General features: G+C 37.5%; 2 protein-coding genes across 2 annotated transcripts in view; both read left to right on the plus strand.

Moving 5' to 3' along the window:
* The window catches only part of grb2a (growth factor receptor-bound protein 2a), a 33,224-nt gene extending 22,788 nt beyond the window's left edge, over window positions 1-10,436 (plus strand). The window contains exons 2-5 of the mRNA XM_062435432.1: window positions 4,868-4,965; window positions 7,501-7,623; window positions 9,314-9,488; window positions 10,316-10,436. Of these exons, the coding sequence (XP_062291416.1) occupies window positions 4,871-4,965; window positions 7,501-7,623; window positions 9,314-9,488; window positions 10,316-10,324 (402 nt within the window). The 5' untranslated portion in view covers window positions 4,868-4,870 and the 3' untranslated portion in view covers window positions 10,325-10,436. The remainder of the gene's footprint in view (window positions 1-4,867; window positions 4,966-7,500; window positions 7,624-9,313; window positions 9,489-10,315) is intronic.
* zgc:174863 (uncharacterized protein LOC100136852 homolog) overlaps window positions 1-13,311 on the plus strand; it is a 304,874-nt gene that overhangs the window by 251,346 nt on the left and 40,217 nt on the right. The window lies entirely within an intron of this gene.

The following is a 13,311-nucleotide window of genomic DNA, read 5'->3' on the forward strand; positions in this document are numbered from 1 at the left end:
TTCTTTAATTTCCGCGGCTCCACTTTAACGTCATCTCCTGAAACTACCGTCAGCATGAGTTTGGGTGACAGCAGCTGACAGGAGGGCGTGAATGACAGCCGGAACTGTCCAATCACAGTAGATTAAAAAACATGAAACAACAACAATTCGCTGCCAATAAAAGTAGGTGTGTCCGGGGCGCACGTGGGAAACGTGACGCAGGCCAATGAGAGAGCAGCCTCAGGTCATGTGCTTGTCAAAAGTTTGAGGGCTTGCATTGGCTGTGTCTCAATTCAGGGGCTGCATCCTTGTAAGGACGCAGCCTCGCGGTCTTCGAAGACCGCTTGCTACTGAGGAACCTCAGAAGGATGCAACAACCGTTGTGAAATGGGACGGTCGATCGTCCATCGGACCAACCCCAGTGGACAGTGGAGAGACCAGACCCCCAAACACCCTGAATACCAGCCCAGATGATGTCCCACTGACCACAGAAGACACCAGGGTCTTTATTGTGGCATCCCATCCAGCCCAGCAGCACTGCCAGGGATTCCTGCTCAGCCTATTACATTATTTGTTTCATTTTTTATTTTATTAATTTGTTATTATTTTTTTTAATTTTTTTTATTATTATTGTAAATCATTTGGAATTTTAGTAGTGTTGTATTTAATAATACATATTTTGTTAATAGTTTGTTCATAATTGTACATCATTTTCTAATAATAATCTGTAAATAGTTATTTGTGATGTATTTTTTGTAAATAGTTAAATGTTAAGACTGCCCCCTTGTAGAGTTAAGTTTCATCCTTTGCTAATAAAAGAAAATATTAGAGAAAATATTAAATCCCTTGTTGTTCCTGAACAGTAGCACTTTATGCCGTTTGCTAATCCTGTTATAAATTGTACTTAAATTGTAAATACTAAATGGAAAAGACAATGTGTAACAATTAACAATATTTTTTATTTTATAACAATACCATATAAAAACATAAACATTTATTAACAATAACAACCATTGTTCTTTTGGCGGGACTGCACATAGATATATATGGAACGTCATGTTCTATAGATATTTATGGGACTGAACAGCGGCGCGCAAAGGATCTTGGGATATATAAGGCCGCTAAGGATAGTAGCGATGCATCCTCAAAAACAGGGAAAACAAGGACGCATTTTGAGGCTGCGTTTGAGCATTCGTTTGAGGAGTCTTCGAATTGGGACAGGCCTTGGCGCGGCGCTGTGACGTAACCGCCCTTAAAATGCGTCCTTACAAGGATGCAGCCCCTGAATTGAGACACAGCCATTGACTCCCATTAGGCCGGCGCCCCGCATACAGAAATTAATAAAATACAATTTGGAATCGATTTATAATGAATGCTGAAAGGTGCTGAGAGACTAACAGGCGCATTTTACAAGCAAATACTTTTTATTTCATAATGATTTAGCTTTATCTAATTAATTTATATTTAATATGTTTAAGTAGACTTTCTCTAGATTATTGGATGGGGCGGCGCCCCGCATTGACCAGCCGCCACTGCATATATGTATTAGCTCTTGGCAATCTCTGAGCCATCATGACCCCCAAAAGCCCTGCAGCATGCAAATTATATCTAACTCTGGCTGTGATTTAGTTGTGTGTTTCGGGCTCAAAGGACCTTCCTGCTTGATCACTGTGTTGTCTCTGATATTGGGTGTCATGTCGTCAAAGACCTAATTCAGCTCATTAAAGCTCCCACACAAACAGACTGCATTCATAGCAATTTATGTGTGTGTGTGTGTGTGTGTGTGTGTGTGCTTGTGTGCTTGTGTGCCTGTGTGTGCATGCATTCACAGGTGTGTGCTCCCTCTTGATTTGTTATATTGCAAACAGACTGGATGAATCACCATTCATAGCAATTTGTGTGTGTGTGTTTGTGTGCCTGTGTGTGCATGCATTCAAGGGATGTGCTCCCTCTTGATTTGATGTATTGCTCATAGATAATCTTGCTGCGTGGGTGAAGTGGTGGTTGTGTATATTTTTTGTATATTCTGGTTTCAATCGGTTGGTGTGTGTTCTTAAGGGTGTTCATCAGTCTAGTCTCAAAGTCCATGATAGGAAGCTGGAGGGACTCATTGGAGTCTACATCATTATAAAAATTAAAAAGACATGATCCATTTTAAGACATTTATTAATAATCTCCTGGAGCCAGTCTTTTGGAAACAAGGCCTTTCATTCTTGTAGGATCAGTGTCATAAGTAATATTTGTATTTCTTTGAGTCATTTTTACAGGGACACAAGCTCTGATATTCACTGGCCAAAAGAAAGAAAAAGCAAAGCAGAGCTGATGAATAAAACACACACCCACATATGCAGCAGCAGATATAAACCCACATGCTCATCACACTGCTCCCACACACTGTTTCTCAGTGTTGTAGAATTGATAGTAGGCTATAAAAGCAGTAATTGATGCACACATCAGGAAACAAATCTCAAGTGTGCTATGTTTTTTTCCCTCACTTGTACACACTTCTGATATTATTCAGATTTTATGAACTTCATAAAAAAGGGTAAAAACTCACTTTTCCTCCAAACAATGTAATTCTTTCAACATATGCATTCACATTATTTCAGACGTTCTTCCATAGTGGAGCATCTTTTTTAAATGTTTGTCCTTTCCCATGGCACAGAGCAAAAAACTGAAACTCGGACAGATGTTGCATACAGTGTGCATATTATTTCTCACGGGTACAGAAAATATGAGTGTGAGTACAAGCCTTAGGCACCAAAGGGTGTGCAGGTTAGCACATGACTGGGACAGATTGAGGATAGGTGATAGATGTACTCATCCCAGGATTTTTCCCTGGATTCATGCTCTTAAATGAAAAAAATCATGATATGACAGACAAAAGTGTCCGTAGGGATTTCAATTTTATACCAAGATAGAACAAAAAGCTGAAAAATAAAGGTTGTCACAAATGACTATGGTTATTTTATTGGCCTGAGACACTACACTTCTCTACCAATTCCATACTATCCAGGTGCCAATTCGGTTCAGTTTGTATCAATAGCAGGCTGTCTGAGTGCTGCACTGCCCTCCCAACTGAGTTCCACCTCTTTTGTTTCATCAATATCACATGCCATAATATTCAACAAAGGCAGTGTCCAATAATACAAAGACGATCTGCCTTAGCAGTAGAGCATACTACTACCCCCGTAGTGGAACGTCACGCACATTGTGTCCCTTCGGGGTTGACATACCAAATAAATGACTTTAATTTGCGTCACCACTGGTGGCAGATCACTCCTCCTGTGTGAGAAACTTCCTGCCAAGTCTGAATGAATTCAAAATAGCTCTTTTAAATCAGTATGGGTTGTAAAGAGACTATACTCTGATGTTTCTGTCTCATGATTTTGTATAAAGTTGACAGTAATAATGGCATTTTGTACTTATAATCCAACAGTGAAGAAGGTGGTTTAGCCCTAACTCCTAAAATGTATTTTAGAAATCCTAAAAATATTTAAATTAGGAGACTTCAATTAAATTGACAATTATATCTTATCATGGTCTCATCATATTCATAAGGGGAAAGTGAAGGCGATAGTAGAATATCCCCTGATGGAGTCTGGACACTGGTGGTGGTTATGAACAAGGGATTACTGGGATCTGGATGGTGAGGAGAGGAATGGCCTTTTGGTGACCTTATATCTGCATAGACATGATGAGATGGAGGTGAATGGGGAGGAGATCTGGATGATGAGAAGAGGAGCGGGCTTCTGGTGATCTCAGATTTGAGCTGATATGATTAAATGAATGTGTACTTGAATGGGGTGGCGACGATTCACACTGAAATGACAGCAGACAGCAACCGAGAGAAACAGATTAAAGATTTGGCAGCTAATCCAACAAGCCAACATAATCCCAGCGTCTCTGGTTTCGAATCCGGCCAAGGACCTTTGCTGCAGGTCTTTCTCCCTGTTTCCTGTCGGCCTATAGGTCAAGTACTGTCTCAATAAAGGGAAAAAGCACAAAAATAAATCTTAAAAAAAAATACATTTGGCAGCTAAGACATGTTAACTAAGACTAACGCCCCTAATCAGCTAATTCCAGAGCAGGAGACAGAGAGAGATGAATGAGTAAGCTTCCTGCTTGAATTGACATGAAACTCCGTTAAAGCATACTTTGTTTCTTTGGGGGAAAGTCTCAGCCATCCCTCAAGCTCAGACCTGCCATCATTTGTTTTATTTAATTCCCACCTGCAATAGAAACTATTCAGTGTCTGGGTTTGAGCTTTTCAGGGGGGTGCTCTTCCAGTCACCGGATCTTTTTTAATTTCCAGATGTCTGTTTTGGATTCTTGTATCAAGGTTTTAAAACATTTCTGAACAGCTTTGATGTTTCAAACAATTTTATGGTTTTCACCTTTCAGTTATTTTCTCTCATACTTGGTGTCATTTCAGATTTCTGTTAAATTGATTAAAACTAGTAAATAACACGTTTTTTTCAGCATTGTAATCCTCCAGCAGACAAAGGTTTTCAGTAGGTGTAAAATGTGTTGATGCCCTGCTGCTATCTAAGTCTTACATAAGTGACCCATGGGGAAAGTTTATGCAACAGGTAATTTTAGTGTCTATAGTAAGTGTGATTTAAAGTTATATATAAGTCAGAGTTTTTTTATACACCTGCCCCTTGGAGTGAAATTGCAGTGTGCAGTCCTGAAGATAATTTCCTTTTGCCAAGACTTATCTACTCTGCAGTGGTCCTGCAATTTCACTGTTCAGTCGGTCCTTGATAACTGGATCACTGGAATTATTTGGTTAAAAATGAACCTACTGTTTGCTCTGTTATTTTGTCATTTTTTTCATTTTCTATTAATTTCAGTGTCTTTCTTCTTTTCTCTATCCCTTCTGCAGATTATGACTGAGAGTTCTGACCTGAACTGGTACAAAGCAGAGCTGAATGGTAGGGAAGGCTTTATACCCAGGAACTATGTCACAGTCAAACCACACAAGTAAGTCACGATTGAAGGAAATAAACCTTTCACAGTAGATTTTACTCAACTGATGCATATCAGCATTTTTTATTTGATTAGCTTCATCGTTCTGGATCAGAAGCTTCAGTATTTGTAGGAAGTAGCTGCTAGACCACAGTAGGCTGTAGCTGTTAATTAGATGTGTCAAATACATATAATTAACAATTCATATATTATCAAGGTCAAGGTCACTGTTATGGTCCCCTTCAGGAGAAATTCTTGGACAAACGGAAACGATAACATGACAGTGAGGATTATTTAAGAAAAAACACAGTAATGAAGAACACATGCATACTGGCATAAGATAAGAAAAAAACAAACATTAATATCAAATTTGTACAAAAGTCGATTTTGCTCCATTAAAAAGTGCAGTCTAAGGCAAAAACAACTCAAGCATACACACCTTAGTAAATAAATGATGGAGAGCAGCAGTTAACTGAGTGCCTCTCTGTCCTTTACGAGTTGTCTGATAATAAGTTTAACTGATAAATGTGTGTGAGTGTGGTTGTTATGATAATCTTCCCTTATGTCTTAACCAGACTAAATATTTGAGTCTTAAACTTCACAATTTCGTTTCTACACCAGCTGTATACACCATAATGTAAAATTGACTGTTCTAGCTCTGTAGAAGATGAGCATAACGTTCCTGCAGACACCAAAAACTGAGTATATGAAGGAATGCATTGGCAGTGATGGATTCTTGCACAGACACTGGGTGGGCATCACTTATTCACTTTACAGACCTGACAAGGTCATGTCTGTACCATCCAGGCTACCTATCATCTGTTTTTTGCCTCTAATGTAAAGGTAAGGGAGGATTTGGTGCAACAGTGTAGTCTGAAAAAACTGAGGAAGCCTGATGAAGCAGAGTTTTGGCTTAGCCTGGACATCTATCAGTCCCTCGTGGTGCCTTTTGGTTTTGGCTCCACACCATCCCTCTATCTGTATGGAATGTTCCCTTATGGTGCCCGGATATAATCTTCTGATTGAGCTGTGTCTCACGTTTCCCTTTGGCAATATATAGCCTTCTGTAAATAACCCAGGAACCTCACTTGAAGTTTGAAATATTTTGAAAGATTCTTTTTAAAAGTACTGCAAACCACAATGTAGTCATACAAAAAAGTGAAAAGTCGTTAACTGACCTGAATTAGATTTTTGATCACCATGGCACTGCAACAGTAAAGCAGCTGAATAAAAATACTTAAATCCCCTGATACAATATAAAATACTGTGTAGAACAATAGTCTGTGTCTGATATTTTTTCCACAAAAAAGTAGAATATCCACTCGCAAATACTTAAAATGGCGTCTAGTCCTTTTCATTTTCATTTCAGATGTTGAACTGCTGGATACAAGATGTCTCCTACTTCACTGTAAAGTCCACTCTCATAAAAACAAATTATACTCACACCAACCTTAGCTGTCATGTACAATGCTAATAAGCAAATATTAGTATGGTGACACGCTAGACTGACCTCTGGTGGTAGGGGCTGTGCACTACAGTTCATTGCCTCAACATAGCATCTCTGTATCTGTTGAATCGAAAGAGGAGCGTCTGTGTTGTAGATGAATGGAAACCATATCGATGTATTTACCATTACTAACCTGAAAACGTTTTGGTCACTTGTCCATTATTTGGTGAGGTGGAATGCCACAGCTCATACTGTGAACTGCTGTCGCCTTTTTTAAATTTGAGTTTAATGACATTGGCTACCCAAATATACCATGTGTTTACTCCCACATGTGTCATGAGTACAGGAGTAGCAGGTTTTTCAGTTCCTCTGAAGGTCACATCTGCATGGTACTTTGAATTGGAATGCAGCTACATTTTGACAAACCGTGCTTGTCAGTGTTTCTGTGTATACAAAGCTACTGCACGTTCTGAATCAATAAACAAGGAGAGTAATCAAACTGCCAAAAGAAAATTGTTATATTAGTCAAGTATTGTCAACTGGTGTGATGTAGATGAGTTACGGAATGGAGTTATGAGCTGAAATGTAAAGTGCTTTTTAAATGTCTATTTTAAGCACTTAATATTTCTTCTCTGGCCTGTGTCTTTACTTTCTACCGGAACTGTATTGAGTTCTCTTAAATAATTTTATAGATATGCTGCTAAGTGACAGATGGCCCAAGTATGACTTTTGATGTTATGACTGTTGAACCAGTATATTGCTTAATGCAATGTTATTTGACTTAAAGTGTTATAAGCTACATTACTTGACTAATTCAGTTCAGTTCTATTCAATTGGAAATCACTTAATCATCGTACTTTTTTTGTGGTCTTGACCAACACAAGCAGTAAGCACTGCAAGAAAAAAACAAAACTTGTTTTCATACTAACACAATCAACAGTCCGAATGAAAAGCAGGAGATATTGTATTCTGTATAGTTAACTTGTGTGTTTATGATTCTACCAACAAGAAACCCTCTCTAACGATGACCAGTGACAGCTTTAAAAGTAGCTCAAGAAGTGTTGTACCTACCTAATTTTTTTTTCTGATTCTTACTTTGACAGGTGGTTTTATGGGAAGATCCGTCGAGCCGAAGCTGAAGAACTACTGAGTAAACAGAGAGTGAATGGCGCCTTTCTCATCCGAGAGAGTGAAAGCACTGCGGGCGATTTCACCCTTTCCGTCAAGTCAGTTGTCATTTCAATTACACCACCTTGAAGAGCAATTCCGGTTAGCTGTTGAACCCACACTTGTCTTTCCTCATATTTCTTTTTTCCAATGTCTAGTCACTTGACACACCACATTCACACCACATCATCTCTATCTCACTTTCACTTTCTCCATTTCCTGAAAATAACATAAATAGCATCATTTTGTGTGTGACATTCTGAAATATGTCATTTTGTTTATGCTTTGAAAGATTGCAGTTTCTCCCTTACATTGCCAAAGTGAGAGAGAGACAGACAGACAGACAGAGGCAACGAGGGAGTTTTCTATTTACCACAGTGATTTCATCTGTCGAGGTCCTGCAGCCTTGACTTGGCCCTGCAGACATGTTTCCCAACCACTGTTTTCCAAGATCAAAACTTACTTTCAGGTCTAATCTCAGGAACATTCCTGTTTCAAATGCACAAAAATGAGTGAAAGGTGGTTTAAAATGAAACATCACATTATTTCAAATGTATTCACTGGACAAAACTAAGATTAATCAGGTGATATTACATTCAAATTTCTGGCATAAGATGTTGCTAATTTGTGATCACTGCTCAGACATGTCATTTGATTAACTATTGCATATGAAAAACAATACAAGTGGACGTTTTTAAAGATTTAAGGATATGTTAAGCATTGCTGTTGCTCTGCCATGAAGCACCATTTTATTATTTTTTAATTGTGTTGACCAAATAAACTGAAACTGCCAGAACTGTAAGAAACTAAAGAATCTCATGGCAAGGCTCTGCACACCCACACTGGAGTTTTCAGTGACTCCATGTGACAAGTAAGGTGACATTTTAAGTTAACAACAGCTTTTCCACTCACTGTTGCTGTTTGATTATCAGCTGATAGAGATTTTCCGCCTGCACTCTGGTATTGTAGTGCTGGTATTGTACAGAACATTGTGTTGTTTTCTCTTGTTTACTTGTCTAAGGCTGACTTCTTTTTTGTGAAAGCTGAATCCTTGATCTTTTAACTGTTTTGTCAAAACAAGCTGTTGCTTGTAAATTTACTTAACATTACTTAATATTACTTATACTTACCTATATTAAATTAATTAATTACATTTGCTTCTTTTTGCATTTGAATTTTGTTCATTTGCTTTATATTTTGTTAATTGGAATTTTGTTTTGTAGCTGTGCTGATGAATTTCCCAGCACTTTTTTTATTTATATTGTTTATGCACTCAAGTATCCCTTGAAAATTAGGTAATAGTCTCAATTGGCCAAGATGAATATTACAATTGAAATTTGTGGAAAAAATGATTAATTTATTTGATTTGTTCGGTTGTTACTGAAATAACCATTTTTTATTTTTAAACATCTGTGGTGATTATAAAATCATTCAGGTTAATGTTGTTCTAATCTCCAAGAAATAATATGGTTAAAACATGTTGAAATGGTTGAAATGATTTAGTATTCTATTTGACACATCATTTCCCTGCTGTTTGTAACAGCTGCTGAAAGAGTGCATTGGTAATGGTTAATTGTTCTTGTTCATTGTTCTCGTGCTTTTCCTCCTGTGAATCATCTGCCATACCCCCAACGATCATATTTTAAATTAAAAGTAAAAGTGAAATCCTTAATGGGGCTGTTAGTTTCTTCAGGAATCATTTTAGCCTTGAATTAATAATGATATTATTAATGTTTCCATCCTCCACAGGACTGGCAATGATGTCCAGCACTTCAAGGTCCTTCGCGACGGCTCGGGGAAATATTTCTTGTGGGTGGTTAAGTTCAACTCGCTAAACCAGCTTGTGGAGTATCACTACACCAGCTCAGTGTCCCGCAGCCAAACAATCATGCTTCGCGACATGGAGGAGATCCAGCCGCAGCAGGTCAAACACAACAAATACGAACATGCAAAGCATTAATGAAAGGTTCACAGTAAAACAAAAAAAAAAACAAATGTTAACAAAAATGTAATTACATTTACATGTACATAAGTTCTAGGGGAATATCTGGTCAAGGCAAACGTGTTCTACAACATAGAACTGTATCCAATGACAATGTCATTTTTATTAGACTTGATGGAATTTGTTTGGGGTTTTTTCATTCAGCCACATCTCATGGCTGTTATTGGGGGGTGGATTCACTGTCATCCAATGTTTTTTATGAACAGTAGTTATTTTAATCTGCCCATCTTAAAAGATTTGTTTGTATTTGATAGTTTTATAGTGTTTGCAGAAATGCAGCTCCTGATGCATCTGTCGTACTGATGGGGAAAAACAACTAATGAAAAGTTAGGTTGTGGATGCAAAGCTGTTTCATTGTGGACTTATGTCTGAGCTTCCCACCAGTCCCAGATCAGCCTCTGGAAAAGCCATTGTAACAGCCAGAACTAGTGATAAGAAAATACAGTATACTAGTTTATATTCAAATGTGAATTATTCCAGGATGAAAGAAGAATGGTGTATTCTTTGTTAATTATGACACTAATTTGAGAATCATCCATCAATCATTCAAGTAATAAGCAGTTGTATTTTCTGAGTTTTAATTCCAAAAGATAATATATAAATCAGTGTAAAAACAAGCATTAAAAATGATGAATATCTAGATAACACTGTTTTGATTTGAAAAAAAGACCGATTTCTGTGCAGATTAACAGCTAAGTAGTCGCTAAAGCAAACTGTTCTTATTCTCCTGTATCTTTTTCTACATGTAGAACACATAACTCTCATGCCAGCTGGTGGAAAGGAACACGCAATGGGCAGATTGGCACTTTCCCCTGCGATTATGTGAACCTAATCAAATATCAAAAGTAACCTTACCTGACCAAGAAAGTTGTCTTAAATATTGGGCACAGACAATGTTCAACTTCACTGAAGAAGCAGAGTGCCATTGCAAGAATAAAAGAAGACAGAAGAAGAATTACTGCGGGGACAGATGAAGGAGACACAGCTGATCTGAGCGGGCAAGCTGTTATTTATCAACTCTACAGGGATTGAGCATGAATTAAAGAGGGTTGGGTCTCTGGGTTTGTGTGGATTAATCATACTGCTGATTGAATTTGGTGGCAATAACAATCATTTATTCTATTGATGCACTATTCTTTTGTTTATTTGTTTGTTTGTTTCGTCCGCCTTAAACAACCTGCCACTGGGGCATCTCTGCTAAAAACTGACCAGTGACAAGTTGACCAAAGACTAATGTGTTCACATTAACCCTGTTTGAGGATGCTGGATTTTAATTATTATTACCATTATTGTTATTATGTAATGTGTGGGGTGTTTAATTTTAATAATGGGATGATCCTTGATGATTGTTTTGTCAGTTGAAAATCTGTCTGATTGTGTTCAGCAAAAAACTTGGTAGGCAATTTAATCTGGCTTGCAGTTTAAAAAAAAGTCCATGATGCAATTTATATTCATATCTTCAGTGAAAAGAACATTTTTCTATTCATATTTTTTATTTCAAATATTATCTGATGAGCACAACTTTTGTACTATCAAAATCAGTTGACGTACGGTGACAATTTTACTGGGTGTGTTTGCTCCTTGTTTACATATCTCGTTTATTTGCTAAAATGCAAATCACCTCCCCAGAGAAAACCTTTGTTTAAGCTTTTTGAGACATGAAATGTTGCAGTCTTCAGGGAGAATTTGAATTGATTTAATAAATAATCATAGAGGGCTCATTTTCACAATGTTTTTATAATTCCACTGAAGGAGACACTTTTTTATGGGGTTTTCTCTGCTACAAGTAGTTACTTGTAAGTACTGATGTATTTTTTGTAAATGATTAACTGTAAAGCAGAGAAGTCTTGCTCTACAGAATTACATGACAAACTATTGCATGTGAATTTGATTTTTAGTGTACATTGTTTAGTATGAGTGGAGCATTTTATTTTTATTAACATACACATGTTTACCCGGCTTTAGTGCATGAACATTTACTCCTTTGTGTTTAACTTTCCAAGAATTTCCAACAAAAGCAAAGTGTCTCACTTCCCATGAGGAATGGTACTCTACACTGCAAAGAAATGGTTTCATAATGCCATGTTGGATTGAGGGAAAGATTGGCAGGGGGAGAGAGAGAGTTGTGCAATGTCTACATTTGAAGTCATAATTTTTCAATGTCACAGTGTTTAGGCAATTAGTTATGACATCCGTTTTTTTCAATTGCATAACAAACTTCAAAAGCAACATATGACAGGACTCTAATGTCTGACCTCTGTCAGAACTGGCAGCCTCTGAGAATTCTTCAAAACAAATCATGAGATTAAATAATCATTTCTAGAGATTCATTCACCCACACAGGCAAGTTTCATTTTATTTCCTGTCAATCTTCTGCACCGATATCCTTCATTATTTCACAGCACTGCATAACTTCATGTGTAATTGCATGGTGGTGACCTGCAATCACATAGTGCACGAGATCCATAGAGCGGGTATGGATGTGCATGGATAGTAAAATACAATGTTTTGTAGTTTAAAATGTTGGTTGTGTTTGAACTGTCAAGTACAAAACAATAAAATGTGATTGAAAGGCATTTTTCACTGACTTGGTCATGTGCTTTATTGGCAAAATAACTGAACATTAGGTTCTTTGTTTTTGTGACAGGGATGAAAGCTAATGCACCATACTTCCACCCACATGTCCTATACGAATGACAACTGTAATGTATTTCTTCCATGGTAACCCTGAGCCTCTGCTGGAACTGGAGTTCATGCTTTGGTAGTGAGCAGTAAACCCACAGCTTTATGGATTGCTGCTGACATGCAACTCAAAGCTGAATTCACTGTGAAGTTCAAAAGAAAAGATAAATCACAATCAGGGGTTTTCCCATGAATATGCAACAAGTTTGATACATATTTCTGAGAGATTATACTGAAATAAAGGCTGATCAAATGCATATGGAACCCATTTATGTTGTAGCATATGAATTGTTAAAGCAACTGTGAATTAACATTCATTAATTGATGAGAATTAACTAATTACATAAAGTCATAGTGACTACAGGAATTAATGATTTATCATGCAATGATTGAGGCATAAAATCGTCATGAAGCATAATGTTTTAAGTCTTTATTAAGCATTTACTGTCTGACCCTTGGAAAATAGTCCAGTCTAGGTCCACTGTTTCACAGGGCTCAGTCAGCAGACCCTGATGTTCTGGTTGCTATGGTCACTCACTGATGTTTGCTCTTCCAACATCCCTGCAACCGTGTCTGCTGGAAAGTATGTTACAGCCATTAACTAATTTTCTTATAGTGACTATAGCATTGTCAAATTGTATATGGTTTTGCTGAGGCTCTTAGTCAAGATTAGGACAGCCCCCCAGTCAGATGTACCCCTTTTTGCTAACTTTTATGTTGCCATTCATTGCACTTGTACAAAGACTTGATTGGCTATACATGAGGCTAATCCACTACACAGATCAAGCCTGTACATGTTAAAATTTGTGAGGTCCAGATGAATACCTCAGTGCACATTTTTCCAATTTCTAACTATCACTAAAACAAAGCAAAGTGCTGTTTTATTTCAATGCAAAACATGGCAACACATAATCAATACACACTGTAGATCTCTGGGCTTTTAGCACCACCACATGGCCACACCAGTAAAATGTGCTGTGTGAGATACAGATTTGAAATGAGAGCATCATTAATTAGAGTAAGGAGAGGCAGACTGATGGTTCCTGCCTTCTAACTGTGGGCT

This window comes from Scomber scombrus, chromosome 2 (assembly GCF_963691925.1).
Source record: "Scomber scombrus chromosome 2, fScoSco1.1, whole genome shotgun sequence".
Lineage (NCBI taxonomy): Eukaryota > Metazoa > Chordata > Actinopteri > Scombriformes > Scombridae > Scomber > Scomber scombrus.